General features: G+C 37.2%; 4 protein-coding genes and 1 long non-coding RNA gene across 10 annotated transcripts in view; 3 read left to right on the plus strand and 2 right to left on the minus strand.

The window, feature by feature from the left end:
* Positions 1-1847: 1847 nt before the first annotated feature.
* The window catches only part of LOC107549095 (uncharacterized), a 20269-nt gene continuing 5929 nt past the window's right edge, over positions 1848-16187 (minus strand). The window contains exons 2-3 of the long non-coding RNA XR_001604530.1: positions 6025-6028; positions 1848-1858 (exon numbers count right to left, since the gene is read on the minus strand). This is a non-coding gene — a long non-coding RNA (uncharacterized lncRNA). The remainder of the gene's footprint in view (positions 1859-6024; positions 6029-16187) is intronic.
* Positions 2393-7650, plus strand: LOC107549093 (KATNB1-like protein 1). Of its 6 annotated transcripts, none has more exons than XM_016230034.1 (10): positions 2393-2522; positions 3521-3648; positions 5286-5323; positions 5418-5694; positions 6051-6166; positions 6444-6494; positions 6579-6683; positions 6787-6891; positions 6985-7081; positions 7172-7649. In XM_016230034.1, the coding sequence occupies exons 2-10, from the start codon at positions 3532-3534 to the stop codon at positions 7202-7204; spliced, it is 939 nt and encodes a 312-aa protein (XP_016085520.1). In that variant the 5' UTR covers positions 2393-2522; positions 3521-3531; the 3' UTR covers positions 7205-7649. The 6 variants fall into 6 exon arrangements, with proteins under 6 accessions (XP_016085520.1, XP_016085524.1, XP_016085523.1 ...); XM_016230038.1 differs by having other exon boundaries at positions 6594-6683; XM_016230037.1 differs by having other exon boundaries at positions 6988-7081; positions 7172-7647.
* On the plus strand, positions 8717-11516 carry LOC107549094 (ER membrane protein complex subunit 7). Its single transcript, XM_016230040.1, has 5 exons — positions 8717-9331; positions 9611-9730; positions 9817-9955; positions 10197-10277; positions 10381-11516. The coding sequence occupies exons 1-5, from the start codon at positions 9102-9104 to the stop codon at positions 10525-10527; spliced, it is 717 nt and encodes a 238-aa protein (XP_016085526.1). The 5' UTR covers positions 8717-9101; the 3' UTR covers positions 10528-11516.
* On the minus strand, positions 12563-14080 carry LOC107549091 (muscarinic acetylcholine receptor M5-like). Its single transcript, XM_016230031.1, has one exon. It carries the CDS (start codon positions 14078-14080, stop codon positions 12563-12565), a length of 1518 nt encoding a protein of 505 aa, XP_016085517.1.
* Positions 14817-16187, plus strand: part of LOC107549092 (cell death regulator Aven-like) — a 30868-nt gene continuing 29497 nt past the window's right edge. Inside the window, exon 1 of the mRNA XM_016230032.1 lies at positions 14817-15113. Coding sequence (XP_016085518.1) covers positions 14919-15113 — 195 coding nt within the window. The 5' untranslated portion in view covers positions 14817-14918. The remainder of the gene's footprint in view (positions 15114-16187) is intronic.

Genomic DNA, 16187 nt, shown 5'->3' on the forward strand with positions numbered 1-16187 from the left:
ATCAGTTTTTGTCCGTTTTGAACATTCTGTACCATCCAGCTAATATATTACCTTTGGCAACAAGAAAAAAGGCAGCTGAAAGATTATCTGAAAAGATAATGACTAATATTTCTTTTGTCAATGTCAATCCTACAAGTCAGCTCAAGGAACCATCCTGTAAATGAGTGAAAATGGGATTTCTTAGATAATTACATGAATTAATATATTACTCTCTCTGGGGTCTCTAAGATGTAAGTGCTCAGTTATCGTAACACCTGCTTTAAGATTATCTTGTTTGTAAATTCATGTTTTAAATGCAGCTAATCTTTCATATTTTTTATATATTTCACATCATAAGCAGAATCCTTCAGCCCATCAGCCTGATTCCAGGTTTTGCCATTAGAGGTGAAATGAGAGCCACCATACCAAAACCTCAGAGATCTCAACAATCTGATGAAGAGGAGAGCAGATGAGCAATACAGGAAAAGACAGATGGTAGCTTGGTGTGTCTAGCACATCTTTACTTTTCATCTAACATGTTACATCACATGTGGAGGTCTGCCTAGTCATGCTAATATAAAAGTCAGATTTGATATCCATTTAAGGAACAAAATTTTACAAGCCTGAATTGTTTGTATGTCAAATGTCAGTTTGAATGCTTACGTGCTGCAAAAGAAATATGAACTGGCACAGCAACTCGGCCTCCCTCACAGATATTACATAATCACCTGCAAATATCATATGTGGCTATAACATATAACACAACACAACACCCTGTTCATTAATTAAGTTGTAAGATAGACTGGCAGAAGGAAATTTTTTATCAAATCAGTGCAGCTTTGGTGAGCATAAGAGACTTCATTCAAAAACATTCAAAAATCATACAGAGCCCAAACGTTTGCATGGTAGTGTATATTTGAATCTTTTCACAAATTAATGCTGTAAAGTAAATGAAATCTCGTATAAGTCAGTCAAATGTAATTCCAATATTTTGTTTTAAACTAGTGCAGTGAAAAATTCATTTTTGTTTCCTGTCTGCCATTTTCATTCCAAAAACTATGGAAGTATGTTTATCTTTAGACTTTTTTTGGTTAGACTATTTTTACGCGTATTAAAATAGTAGCTATGATTGTAGTCTAATAGTGACTCTTGAAAGAGTAACTATTATTATTATTTTTATTGAAAGACTTGCGCAACCCAAATAAGAGTGGAACTGGATGGTGAATTTTTGTGGCTGTCTGAATATGAGTCTTAATGTCGGCTATTTTATTCAGTTTTCGCCATCAGTTCAACAGCTTTTTATTTGAATTGTGGTCAGATTTGTCTTCCATGAGACATTCTTCAAGATATGGCATTGCCTTTTATTAGCTTAACTTCAGAAATTATTTTAGAACAGAGAAGAGTTTATAAAAAAAACAATGGCAGTGTGCTGCGTCTATACGTTCAAATCCATTTCAGTAGTTCATAAATATTCCTGCATTCATATTATCAGTCTACCAATCTACTTATCTATCAGTAGATCCTTCCTAGATGTAGTTTAATGACAATATTCACTGTATTTTAATCCATTATAAGTGGTTTGGCTGAACTTCACTATCTTAACTGTACGGTAAGAAAACATCAGTGAAGGATAATTCATAACTGAAATTTGCCTTTGCTTTCACATGGGATCTGTATGATGTCAACCTCAAACCTCTAAGTGCTTATATCACAGTAATTATATGTCACATTACTATGTGGTTTCATGGAGCATTTCATGACCTAATGATCACATCGGCACTATGATAGTCATCACCTTTGATAACACCTTTGAACTTCATGAGGTCACCTTTGAAGGTCATGAGATGCTAAGGGATGCTACCATTAACAAACATCAATTCTAAAAAGATTCTCACTGAAGATTAAAGCACCATTACAATGAAATTATTAATAATTATTAAGGCCCTTTATTTGTGATGTTCTATCTTTTCTGTTCTGCATCAAAAAGGCCAATACTTAAAATTCACAGTGAAACCTACTTAATGTATGTTTCTGATTATCTTAAAGACCTTTTTTAACTAAAGCCATGTGCATTTCTATTTATTAATATAAAACAGTGGTTGTCAACCGGAGGGCCAGGGCCCACTAGGGGCCTTAGCAAACCTCCAGAGGGGTTGCAGGTTGACTTCAAAGTATTTTAAGTGATATATTATCACCATCACTATATATATATAATCCATTCACTGTTTTGTTAAAAATGCACCCCATGGCGTTGGTTGAGAAATTTCTAAGAGCGTGCAATTTTAGTTGATGTTTCATGGAGAAACCAGTGAAATGTTTTTTCCAAAGCCGAGCAGTTCCATTAATGCTCCATCAGATGTCGCTAAACCCTCATTCCTCTGGTGCTTCACCCATCCCAGCATTTCAAGTTTGTATTTATTTGAATGGTCCTTCCTCCCTTCTGAAATCTACTCAAATTCCCGTTTCTTCCTGGTTGTGCATGGAAGCGCTCTCGGATATATAACGTGCTTTAGGATGCATAGACAACTTTACACAATGTTATGGTGGGTGCTTGCGAAATACGCGAGGTTTGACAGCGTTGTACAAGTTATAGATTTTGTACGTGCCAAGTCCTTGTTTGCTAGCAGGTGATTAGCCTGACTTGTTTGTTTAGCAACTAGCTATCTGGTGTGTTTTCATCGCCTGCTTTGATATGCACATGCCAGTGTGAGTGTAGACTAATCTCTAGACTTGTCTTTTGCAATTTAGTCAAAGATTATTGACTGTTTGTCAACGTGTAGTTGACTTAATTAGCTCGCCAGTGCTAACAGATCCTAAACCTAAACAGCAGCGACACATCATTGGAGGCCTCAAGCTCCGTCTGACAGATGTCTAGATATTTACCAGGCATATTAGATTGTTAATCTGACATTTATTAATTAGGTTTGAATCAAACGATTCATAGATTCATCCTCTGACTCAGCGTAACGTGCTACGTGGTAAGACGTCCATTGGTAATGAATTATGCGATATTCTTTACACTGGCATAATATGAATGTCATGACTTGTACATAGCATATATAGTATTGTCTAGATAGGTTTTTGAAACATTCCTTATGAACTGCTCTTATTCTAGCAAACACATAACGTTCTCTTAACGTTAGCATATGGTTTCCGTTTGGTTATTTTTTGGAACCAAGTGTCTTTTTTTGGTAAAACCCAAAGAAGAAAACCTAAAACGTTTTTTAATGGTTATTTTAGTTATTTGGTTATGTTATAACCAAAACTGCTGTTCACTGAACGTTCTGGAAAGCAAAAAAATTGATATAGGCCTAGTCAAAATCTGCTACTGTGTCAGACTGTCTAACAATAGAAAAAGCTTTACATTTAAATATTCCATGAAGATCAATTGACGAATTTGATTATATGATTCGTATCTCTAAAGGAGAAGCTACACACAGCTACTACAATGGAGGCTTTGAACAAACAAACCGCAGCTATTTGCTTTAACAACATCATGCATCCTGTGCCGGCTAATGTGTTTTTTGCCATTGTATTTTAGAGTCCCTTATTATGGCCACTGGAAGTCATGTTGGAAGTAATGCAGAAATCCACCGGCTCAAGCAGGCCCAGACCCATGATCTTCTCAAACGTATGGTTTGTTCTGGAGATGAGAAGAACATGAGGGAGGTGAGTAAAAATGGCAAAAAAAAAAGGACAAATTGTTTGTAATGTTTGTGCTGGGTGGGATTAATAGAGGCTCATTTTCAGTTTACAAATACAATATTAAGTATTTTAAAGGGGTCATATGATGTTGCTAAAAAGAACATTATTTGGTGTAATGCAATGTGTTTACGCGGTTTAAGGTTATAAAACACATTATTTTCCACATACCGTACATTATTATTGTTCCTCTATGCCCCACCTTTCTGAAACGCATCAATTTTTACAAAGACTTTAGTCTTTGCAACTTTATGGATCTTTTACATGAACAAACAGCTTGTAACACAACAACAGGGTGTCCGCGGGTCCTTAAAATGTCTTAACGTTTTCCTAATATAAGGCCTTAAAATGTCCTAAATTCGGATTCGATGGGTCTTAATTATTTTTGGTCTCATTACCGCTAAAATATCTTCAGTCTGACGGACCTAATGACTTTACAATCATTGGACAGACCCGCGGTAAGTTACTGCGTCATCAGAGAGAACTGCAGTAAGCTCGCAAAATACAGAATACAAGCTCGCGCTGAGGCTCACTCTGTTTGTCTCGAGACTTCAGAACAAATGAGCGTGACAGCACACATAAACTCAGAAGAAACACACTGAGGTAAAAATTCTAAATGTTTAGTTTATTCATAACATGGTATAGTTAAATAACACCATGACAAGTGAGCTATTTTGCTCAATATTCTCACGACGCAAAAAAAACAAACATTCAAAACACCTACAGTGCACGCATTACGTGAAGTCTAGTGCGCTCTGCCTGATCACTGCATGATTCAGTCTAATACATTCAGAATGATTACAAATTCAAGACATGGGGGCAGAAAATGTGTATATTTATACTCAAGGTCACGTGTAAGAGTGCCTTTTTTTTTTCCTCCAAAAATTTCCATATACAAATGTGATAATGTTTTTTTTACAACAGTTCAATAAACTAGAAGTTTTATTAAGAGACTTACGTTTTGGACACCATATTGGCTGTTTTCGCCAACAGAAATAATTCCAAACAAAGCCACAGCGCTGTTTTGTGTCTCTGAGCAACATGACGGTGTTTCGTTCCCGAATGAATCAACCGTTTAAATGATTCGGTTCAGTCCGGTTCAGTCGCAATGACTGACTTAACAGTGACTTACTGCCACCTACTGGCGGTTTTAATTTCATTTTTTAAATTATTTCAAATATCAGTATTCAATGTTTTATATATCAAAACATTATTTATGCGTATTACATGTATGTATGTAATAAAATGTGTATTTCTAATACAGGTTTAGGTCTTAAATTTCATATAAGGTGTTATTAAAAATGTCTTAAATTTAACTTGTTCAAGTCTGCAGAAACCCTGCAACAAGGACAAAAGAAAACTTGAAATCGCATATGACCCCTTTAATGCTGGAATACACTACACAATTTTTGCCCAGATTTTGCCCCACTATTGCAGTCTGAACGTGTCAACACCGAAACCACATAGTATATGATGGACGTATTAGTGTGTGATGATGGACAGTTTTTCTGTTACCATTTACAAAGTGGGCAAGTGTATGTTGTCTAGTGTTTTAAAATCTGACAGATTTGAAATGTTAGCTTTTTACTGTTGTCTTTTTTCAGGTGGATTATTCACTTAAGGACGAAACCGATCAAGAGAGGTATGTTTTTGGTCCATAGCAATGCTAACTTAATGGCCTTTCATATTATTACTTGTTTTGACAAGCTGAGCGTGCATTATTCTCCATCCCACAGATTTCCAGTGGGCCGTTGTGTGCACAAATACAGCAAAGCGAAGCGAGCGGTGGTTAGCAAGAAGAAAACGCGTCACTCTGGGGTGGGATCAAGAGCATGTCGGAGATCGCCCACCGCAAGCAGGACATCTGACATGGCAAACAAAGAAAATGAACTGACCTGTGCTGATGACGTGCAGGCTATTCTTTACAGTGACAACTGTGGGTTCGCTGTGAACTCAACAGACGCCTCAAAAATGGCAGGAGCTGGCTCCAAATACAGTGATTATCTCACTGAGGTGAGATATGCTGCACGCTAGTGCTTGTAGGGTTGCAAAAAGGTGGAAAATTTCCAGTAAATTTCGGAAATATTCCAGAAATTTTGGAAACTTACAGGATTTTTTTGGAATGTTCCAGGGATTTTTGGAAAGTTTCCGGAAATTTTCCACCCCTTTGCAACCCTAAGTGCTTATGTTGACTATGTTCTTGTCGTTCGAAGCTGAAACTTTCCTGTTTATTCTTATTCATTATTGTCCACATGTGATGATGATATAGTGATCAACCCCTCTATTTCTGCAATATCAATCAAGACAAAATGGTGATCTATCATCAAATTGTAATATTTGCACTAACCTAATCATTTGTTGAATTTCAGTTATCAGAGGACCATGAAGCAATGACTCATGTGCTCTTTGGAAGAAATCTGAGACTGAATGTTGCGTTGACTCTTTGGCGGAAAAACGCAAGTGAACTAGTGGCATACTTGAACAGGTTAGCGTTTTGAAGTTTGACATTAATATTTCACAATATTACTGTTTTTGTGGTATTTTGATCAAATAAATGAAGCAATGGGTGAGCATAAGGGACTTCTTTCAAAAACATTAAAATAAATCTTAGATAAAAATTTTGAACAGTAGTGTAAATATTGCAAGTATAAATATATTTGTTTACAGCATGTTGAATTCCCATTTTTCTCACATTTTTTGGCATAATTGATGCTTGCAATTCTACATTTTATGAATATCATGTTAACCAAATTTTTCCCCAGAATACAAGACACAGGGGTGCTTGTTGACTGTTTGCCTGTACTCATAAAAAGGTAGCATATTTAAGACCTGTTTAAAATTCAAAGTTTGTCATTGTTGTCAATTGTAGATTTGATGGATATGTTGTTTCATACCAGTTTCTCCCTCTATAGTCTTCAGGAAGAACAGCCGTGTATTTCAATAGGTTGTTGTGTTGACCTTTTACCACAAGTGAAAATGATTCTTAACACTAAATATGAAGAGTAAGTATTTAGTCCTGTATTTTTATTTGCTATCGTTGTTTATTGTCATTATACATTTTGCTCAAGTTTAAATTAATCTTTTAAATGGTTGAATCTTTTCCAGACACCTCATCATAGCTTTACACTGGGTTCAATCTATCATTAAAAAATGGTGGTCTGAGCTCTCCACAAACAACAAAAGCTTGCACGATGGCTTTTCAAATGATAGGTGCTTCATTTTTATATGAATACATGGAAATTAAGTGACAGAACATCTTATAAATGTTAGCTGGAAGCTGTAACTGAATATGTTTGCATCCAGCAGGAATGTTCAGGCAATGAAGATGACGCTTCTTGAACTGTGGGAGGGGAAGAGACACTTAAGCTCAGTTCCAGGAACTGTAGGAGAAACGGCGAAGGTGTTTTATTTTTCCTAGTCAAGTGAAAAATTGCAATTGTTCACAAAAATCAGTCTTACCTTATTTTCTTAATCATCCTCTTTTCCGCAGATTATAGAATCGTATATGTCACAACTGCGCTGATATATCATTGTAGCACACTATGGAGATAACCACTACAAACCCTTGGTGCATTTTAAGCTTTTGATTGGTTTGGAGCTGGTGAATCTGAAGCTCAGTAAGCTGTGGTGAATTGGGAATACATGAACTGAACAATTCAGACACTCTGATTTCAGCACTGGAGGAGGAACTCTTCCTGCAGGCACTGAATGACTGCTTCACATTGAAGTGGACTTGCTTAGGGGCACATAATCAACTCCATGAGACTCTCTGGAATCCGGCAACTCGCTGAAGTGCCAAGCAGAAGTTTTAACTGTTGCACTTGTAGTGCTATGGTGTGAATCTGCTTAAGTGGATGTGATTGTGTAAGTGTACCTTTATCAGATTTTTTTTTTTCAGACATGCACTTGAATTGCAAGAGTTTTAAGTTATGAGTGTGTTGTCCATTGCCTGATCATGAATGGATATTTGAGTGTAATGTGTACATAGTGATTTTTCTTTTAATCAGCTTTCAAATAAATCTACATAAACTAAATGTTTTTTTGAAGTTTATATGAATATTTACATTGTATTCACATGTTCACTAAGATAAAAAAAATTACCATAACAATAATGTGCTTGCACAACCCTAGTCAAAAGTGATATGACGTCAGAAAAGTTGCTGAATGATTAAGACAAAAAAACAAGCTGTGCTAAATTTGCAGACATGCACTTGAATTGCAAGAGTTTTAAGTTATGAGTGTGTTGTTGTCCATTGCCTGATCATGAATGGATATTTGAGTGTAATGTGTACATAGTGATTTTTCTTTTAATCAGCTTTCAAATAAATCTACATAAACTAAATGTTTTTTTGAAGTTTATATGAATATTTACATTGTATTCACATGTTCACTAAGATAAAAAAATTACCATAACAATAATGTGCTTGCACAACCCTAGTCAAAAGTGATATGACGTCAGAAAAGTTGCTGAATGATTAAGACAAAAAAACAAGCTGTGCTAAATTTGCAGACAATGTTCATTGTACTGTTCAGCAGAGATGCAACCATAATTCACAAAACCAGTCTGAACGATTCGTCAACTCGTTTGACTCCTAATAAGCTGAGAATGGATCATTGAGTTGACATAAAGGCATATGTAGTGAAACCATAAGACTATAAAAACTGAGTGAAACCAAGCATTGAACGGTGGGGACGCAGTTCAACATAAATATACTGGAATTTTTAAAATCTCAATTAGTAATGAGTTTAAGTATTTATTTATCTATGTACACACTAAATTGGTTTTAATTTTATCTCACATTAAGGTTTCATAAGAATCAGCTAGTGCAGTGGTTCCCAACCCTGGTCCTGGAGGCACCCCAACACTGCACATGTTGCATGTCTCCTTTCTCTGACACACCAATTTCAGATCTTGGAGTCTCTACTAATGAGCTGATGACCTGAATCAGGTGTGTTTGATTAAGGAGACATGCAAAACGTACAGTGTTGGGGTGCCTCCAGGACCAGGGTTGGGAACCACTTAGCTAGTGCAACAAACTGAACCGGGAGACGAGAAGATACAAAATAAACACAACGCAATAAACAGCAGTATGTGCCTATGGATTTTCTTAAACGAATTGGAGTATGCATGCTGCTCCGCAGTGATTTATTTTAATTGTATTATTATTATTATTATTTACTGCACCGCAGTGATGTAAAGGATATTTGAAGCCATTCATTCAACACGAACTGTTTAAAAGAACCAATTCGAAACCCCCACCCATAGAAATAGACCCGCCTCAAGGATAATCACGTGGTGTACCAGATGCTCTTCCGGTCTCTGCGTTCTGAGTTCCGTTTACTTCCTTCAGCTGAGTCCTATTCTCGTGGTCCAGGTTGACGCATAGTGAAATATTGTACATTTTAAACGTCATATATACATGATGCAACAAATGAAACGTCTGTTAGATATATATGTGGCGCTGCAGGCTCTGTTTGCGTTGTCATGGTGTTTCTCCGACGCAGAGCCAGGGCCTGTAGCAGGTTCTCAGTCAAATGGAGACCGTTTCAAAATCGAAGGACGAGCGATCGTTCCCGGAGTGAAAACACAAGACTGGATCTCCACAGCCCGAATCCTGGTGGAAGGAGAGGAATATGTTGGTTTTCTCAAGTGAGTTATATATCACCAGCAATGCTAACGTCAAAAAAGCGATGTAAATATTCATTTGTGTGTGTCAGTCCTTGATTTACTGTAGCGTGTCCCAATACATGATATCATCTCTCTTGCAATGAAGCTTTCTCTTATATAAATACGTTTTCTAATGTATTTGTGAAAAATGTCTAGTAATATCATTGCAGGGCATTGTTATTCAGATTAGACGGGTTTAATAACAAGCCATTAAACGTTTTGCCAAGGTTCCACAATTAACCACATACATTTCCATTGCAGGACTGATGGGAGCTTTGCTGTCAACGATGTGCCTTCTGGCTCATATGTGGTTGAAATCGTATCACCATCTTTCAGATTTGATCCTGTTCGTGTGGATATTACCTCCAAAGGGAAAATGAGGTAGCAAACATTCCCATTTCTTACCTTCTTCTAATATGTGATTTCATGAGCACCTAAGTTAATGTTAGAATGCTACTGAACCCTAGGGCACGCTTGGTGAATTACATCAAAACCTCTGAAGTTATTCGACAGCCGTACCCTCTTCAGATCAGATCCAGTGGTCCTCACACCTACTTCATGAAGCGAGAAACCTGGGGCTGGACTGATTTTCTGATGAACCCAATGGTATGATCATATAATTGTTTCTTTCAGATGCACATGGATTGACTTCATTCACTGGAAATTAATCAGTTATTGTTTATTTTATGTTTACTTATTCTCTAACTAGATTTTTTATGTCCTCTAGTTTAGATTGACTTAAGTATTAAGGCACATTTTCGGAGCCATTTATAATAATAATTTAGCTATGACATAAGTGTTGTTGAAGGTTTCTAATAGCTGTTGTGACTTATTTTGTCGTCCTTAGGTCATGATGATGGTTCTTCCCTTATTAATCATCGTCCTGCTCCCAAAGGTGGTAAATACGAATGATCCTGAGATGAGAAAGGTAACAAGAAGTCGTATATACAAGTGTTACATCCTGAACAGACATTCTCATCCACTGCATATTGCTTTATTTATACAATTTAATGTCTGTTTTTTTCCTGCAGGAAATGGAGCAATCTATGAATATGTTGAACCCTAACCCAGAATTGCCAGATGTTTCTGAATTCATGACTAAACTGTTCTCCAAGGGCTCCAGTAAATCTAGCGGAGGCAACAAAGGCAGCAGAAGTGTTGCTCCGAAGAGGAGGTAGTGCTGTGTATTTTGTCGGTTTACTTTAACACTGTTTTACTGGGTTTCCTCTTTTATATATATATATATGAACAGTTTCTTTTTCAACTGAAATGCTTGACGAAGCAAGACTGTGTTTGCACTGTACTACTTTTCCATGCTTAAGTGTATTCTTTGGATGCATTGTTAATAATCAGATCATTTTAGTCATTGTAATGATACTCTGAAAACTATACATAAAATCTAGTAATGGATAAAACCAGTAGGGATCAAGCGAGGCATGTTTATGTATTTTTTTGTTTTAGAGCTTAATTAGGATGTTTTAACTTTACAAGTAGAATGAGTGAGAAAGTCTGGTCAAGATTTCTCTTCCAAGAGAAGACCGTTACGAAGATATTCAGTTTTGCTAAAACATTTCAATATCATGTAATGCAATTAACATAATGATGCTAGTCTATGCCTTTACTGCTGCTGCGCAAAAGATCACACGGATATGATTCCTTCACAGAATTGAGGTCAATGCAGTTTCACCTCAGTTATGACTTGAATAAAAGTGAGAATTAAATCTTTAGTAAGTAAAATTGAGCATGTTGTTGATTGGCTGTTGAGTTCTTTGGGTTGATGCAATAGCTGCATTACGGCTGCATAACAAGCCAAAATCAGATGCAGAAGTTAGTACTTACTGTATGTATGTAGTTGTTTTGCTCCGTTTGTCTCAAGCTTTCTAGCCTGGGATATTTCAAAAGCACACTTGAGCTTAAGGGTGAAGATAGATACAAAATATATGAGGGTCCATCTTTGCAGTGATACCATGTGTTTCCGGACCAGCCCAAGGAGGTGATGTTGACCCCAATTCTGTTTCATAACTACTTGAAATAAAGCTTTTAGGTTATATTTACTATATCTTGTTGGGTTTGTACAAGACTGTGAATGAAGATGAGAAATGCATAAGATTTAAGCTATGAAGTATAATCTTATTTAAACTGAATGGAAATAAACTGGTGGAAAATATCCGTCTCAATTATTTGTCTACTGTTCTCAGCATGATGCTTGCATGCTAAAATGTATGGACATCAACATTTAAGACTAACATTTCATAAGTAACTGGTAAATGGCTGCTAGTATGTCAGTGGGTAGTTTTAAATCTTCAGTTTGACTGAAGACATTAATAAAAGATGGAACCCCTGCCAAATCCAGATTGATGTTTCAATTAGTTGAGTTAATTTCATTTTAAAACATTTATTTCACATCAAATTAAATGGCATGTCATCACAACAGAAAGAGTAGAGACTCATTAAACAATATGAATGGAAAACAGCCAGGCAACATTTATAAATGTGTTTATATGATGTGTTAATGTTGAAGTAATTTCAGATCTAATTCTTGGCACAACAATTATGAAAGATTTTTTTTCTATTATGGACCAGTGCACACTGGGATGCTGTAGAACTGTAAAATGTGATCGAATCTCTGCCATAAATGAATTTTACATCCAGAGGGAAGCTACAATCTTTTTGTGTGTATTTCTCTACAGTGATGCTTTGGCAGTTCTGCAAACATAATACAACAACATTGCTTTGCACACCAGATATTTCAATAAACGTTTCTATGCATGCAGGATCACTGACATGACCACGGCTTACAATATATGAAAATAATTTTATCACAAAAAAGTTAATCATGTAATAAACACTGTGTGTGTTAGGTATTTATAATAAGTTCACAATCCATATCTTTATTTTAATGTCCTCACCATCCCTAGCCTTAAGGCATTTTACAATATTACAATACACTATTGTGTAAACATGTTAAGTGATCTATAAACTTTGAAAACAGAAGCTAAATTAAATACCATTAATAAATTATATAATTTTTTTCAAATCAATATGGCAATATAAACAATATGTACACAAAATATTGCCTAGAACATGGCAAAGAATATGGTCTGTGGCACTGTATGCACATCATAAGCTAAAATGTCATTTTAACGCCCATTTAATATAACAATTGTTGTTGATCATTCATTATGATCTACAGTCTGCTGTCTCTGCTGTTACTTAATGGTTTTGGCCACACCAATACAGTTTCTCCTCTCCTCTGTTCTTCTTCCACTTGCAGAGGACTAACATCCAAAAGGTCTTCTGGAAGGTCTTGTTGCATAAGGCATAACACATAGGGTTGATGGTGCTGTTGACATAGCAGAGCCAGTAGCCCAGATGCCAGAGGGACACTGGGATGCATTCAGAACAGAAGGTGGAGATAAGCACCATGATGTTGTATGGGGTCCAGGTGAGGAGGAATGCCAGAAGAATGGCACTGAGAGTCTGAGCAGCCTTTTTCTCCTTGATAAGGACCATTCGTTTCCGCTTGGTCATCTGGATCTTCAAGTTTGGATCTTCTGGTTTGGTAGAAGAGGATGTGGATGAAGGAGCCTGTGGCTCTGAGGACTGACAATGATCTGTGTTTATTCCATCGGCTTCGGTACTACCTTGCAAAGCAGTGATGTCGCTAAGGATCGGCTTGAACTTGTATGACATACATTTTTTATTGTTTGTCTGGGAGCATTTTGCAAGATCACTTAGGTATTTGCTGTCTTCATGACAGACCAGCTGTCCATTTTTATTGACTGTCGATTCTTGGTTCTTGAATGATTCGTGTGGAGTTGTTTCAGAGACGGACCGCTCGTCATCCTCTGATGATGTGTAACTGTTCAGGGTGGTGACCTGCTCTGATTTTGTCCACAAGTCTTCAGACTGCAATGTTGTCCTAGTTAAGTAACTCTGGTTGGATGAAGACCATGATGCTTGAGTCCCGTCCCTCTTGCTTTTAAAGCTAAAGCATCGTAGTATTGGCTTTCGTACTTTAGGGTCTTCATGGCTGTCCAGCGATGGGTATCCTTGGAGTTCTGCTAAGTTCTTAGTACGTTTTTCTGTTTCTTTGTAGATTTTGCAATATAAGATTGTCATGATGGATACCGGTACATAAAAGGCCGCTATGGCTGTACCAAATGTGATTATGGGTTCTGAGAAAAACTGGATCTGGCATTGGTCAGGAGGAACCGTTCTCTCTCCAACAAAGTACTGCCAGCACAGAATGGGTGGAGCCCATAATATAAACGATATCAACCACGCCAAGCCAATCATGATGCCTGCACGTTTCGGGGTCCGTTTAGCCCTGTAGGTAAGCGGTCTTGTAATAGAAAAATATCTGTCAAAGCTGATGACCAGTAAGTTCATCACCGATGCGTTACTTGCAACATAGTCAAGTGCCAACCACAGATCACATGCTATATTTCCTAAAGACCAGTATCCCATGAGAATGTAAGATGTGTATAGGTTCATTGAGAACACGCCGATAATGAGGTCTGCAAAAGCTAAACTGAGTAAGTAGTAGTTGTTAACAGTCTTAAGTTGGCTGTTGACCTTGAAAGAGAGCATCACCAGTACATTCCCCACTATTGTGATGAGACTCACGACTGCTGATACTGTTGCAATGGTTATGACTTCCAACAGACTGTATGGGGCAGGCAGGATAGCAGAGACATTTCCACTTGCGGTTAAATTTTGAATATCCATGTTCATCCTGTTACCGTTGATGATCGGTTAGAAAACTGATGAAATTTTCTTGAATTAATGAAAATGAATATTCTTCATGTTTTCCTGGCAATGGATAGTCTGAAAACACAATAAAGAGAATGAACACTTGAACAAAAACAGGAACATTTGAACAGAAATTGCAGAAAAATGCATGTTTTGTGTTTGATGCCTATAAACTAATGATTTTCATGCGGGCCAAATATTTTATGGGATAACAATAGCCTACTAGGCAAATCCATTGTTTTTCATACACTGGTCAATTTTGGGCTATTCAGGACTATTATATTGTTTCCATAACAAGAACACATTCAAAATACATATATGCAGAAATATATGCAGATTAGTCCATAGGCCTATATAATTAGATAGCTCCTCATTTGCATATTTAAACATAAACATGAAAAAAAAGTACTGTGATTGATCAACTAGGGAAGTACGGTGATATCTATTGATATCAGCTTTTTACTTATTGATTTTTGCAATATGTCAATATGTCAGTCAAAGTGTTCATCCTTGAAAATACAATAACTACCTCTTACATTCTCTTAAGCAAAGGAATAAGCACCGAGCCAGATCTCACATTACCCACACACCGCTGCTTCTACTGCTTTTAATACTACTCATACTCATACTGTTTTCCCTCAGTTTGACCAGCTTAAACTTTGGATTTGATGCACATTTGATAAACTAAGGCGGAACTAGTTGAACGGGCGGAACGTTTCCCCATTGAAAAGGGTTCTCTTTTAAGTGTAACAACGGTTGTGGTGTTACACGATTACAGTCTCGGCATTAGTTCTCATTTTTTTCATGTTCAGTTATGGAAGGCAGACACAGTCGGGGACGCGGTGGGTATTGGAAAAGAGGAAGTGGAGGTGGAGGTGATGCTGAGGCCGGCAGTTCGGGAGAGCACCGGGGTCGCGGAAGAGGAGACCACCACCATCGAGGAAGAGGCAAACGGGATCATCGTAGAGGAAGAGGGGGAGAGTTAGGACCTCCTGCAGATTTTCGACGAGTAAGTGTTACATAAAAAAAATCACCATGACAACAATAATTCCGGCTATTTTTACTATAAAACTCTGCTAACTTGGTATTAGACACAAATGGCATATAAATAAATATGAGATATATGAAAATGAAATAAAGTGACAAGCATTCAGAGACTCCCACACTCTTTTAAAGGGTCATGAAACCCCAGACTATTTTTTCTGAGATTTTAGCAGAGGTGTTTGTGCTGCACATCGTAGAAGACAATGTTAGCATCCGATCATTTTAACTGTTGGAGAAAACTGGTTAATTTTAAGCTTTTTTGCGCTATTTACATCTTCCGGGTTTAAAATCTACATTGTGTTGACGTCACTATTTGTGACGTTGCAATGGACGAGAGAGTGAGAGTGAGAGAGAGAGAGTGAGAGAGAGAGAGAGAGAGAGAGAGAGAGAGAGAGAGAGAGAGAGTCCAACTACTCCGTTCACTTCAATGGACCAGAGCTGTAGAGAGAGAGAGTCCAACTACTCCGTTCACTTCAATGGACCAGAGCTGTAGAGAGAGAGAGTCCAACTACTCCGTTCACTTCAATGGACCAGAGCTGTAGAGAGAGAGAGTCCAACTACTCCGTTCACTTCAATGGACCAGAGCTGTAGAGAGAGAGAGTCCAACTACTCCGTTCACTTCAATGGACCAGAGCTGTAGAGCTGTAGAGTCCAACTACTCCGTTCAGTTCAATGGACCAGTTTTTTACGGCAATGGCGGATCGTGGAGCCGCTCAATCGCTCAATAGAGTTAGCGCTCATACTATCAGCGCCGTAGAGATGCAGCAGAAGAGACCGCAGTGATGAACTTTTAAAAGGTAAGACATTTATAGAACAAAATTATTAAACAAAATATTATCAGCACAGCTAATCAAATTACCCTGTGCATTAAAACAGATTATTATTAGATTATTCCTCACTTAATTAGTAGATTCACGGAATGTTATTCATTCTCTTCATGCAGTTTCATCCATCGTTGTGTAATTAAGGCTTTTAAAAGTGATTTTGCTGGTGGGGAGTTATTTAATAGACTTGGATATATTGCAAAGGATGCAGATGG

The sequence above is a fragment of the Sinocyclocheilus grahami genome, unplaced genomic scaffold (genome assembly GCF_001515645.1).
Source record: "Sinocyclocheilus grahami isolate Dianchi unplaced genomic scaffold, SAMN03320097.WGS_v1.1 scaffold362.1, whole genome shotgun sequence".
Classification (NCBI taxonomy): Eukaryota; Metazoa; Chordata; class Actinopteri; order Cypriniformes; family Cyprinidae; genus Sinocyclocheilus; species Sinocyclocheilus grahami.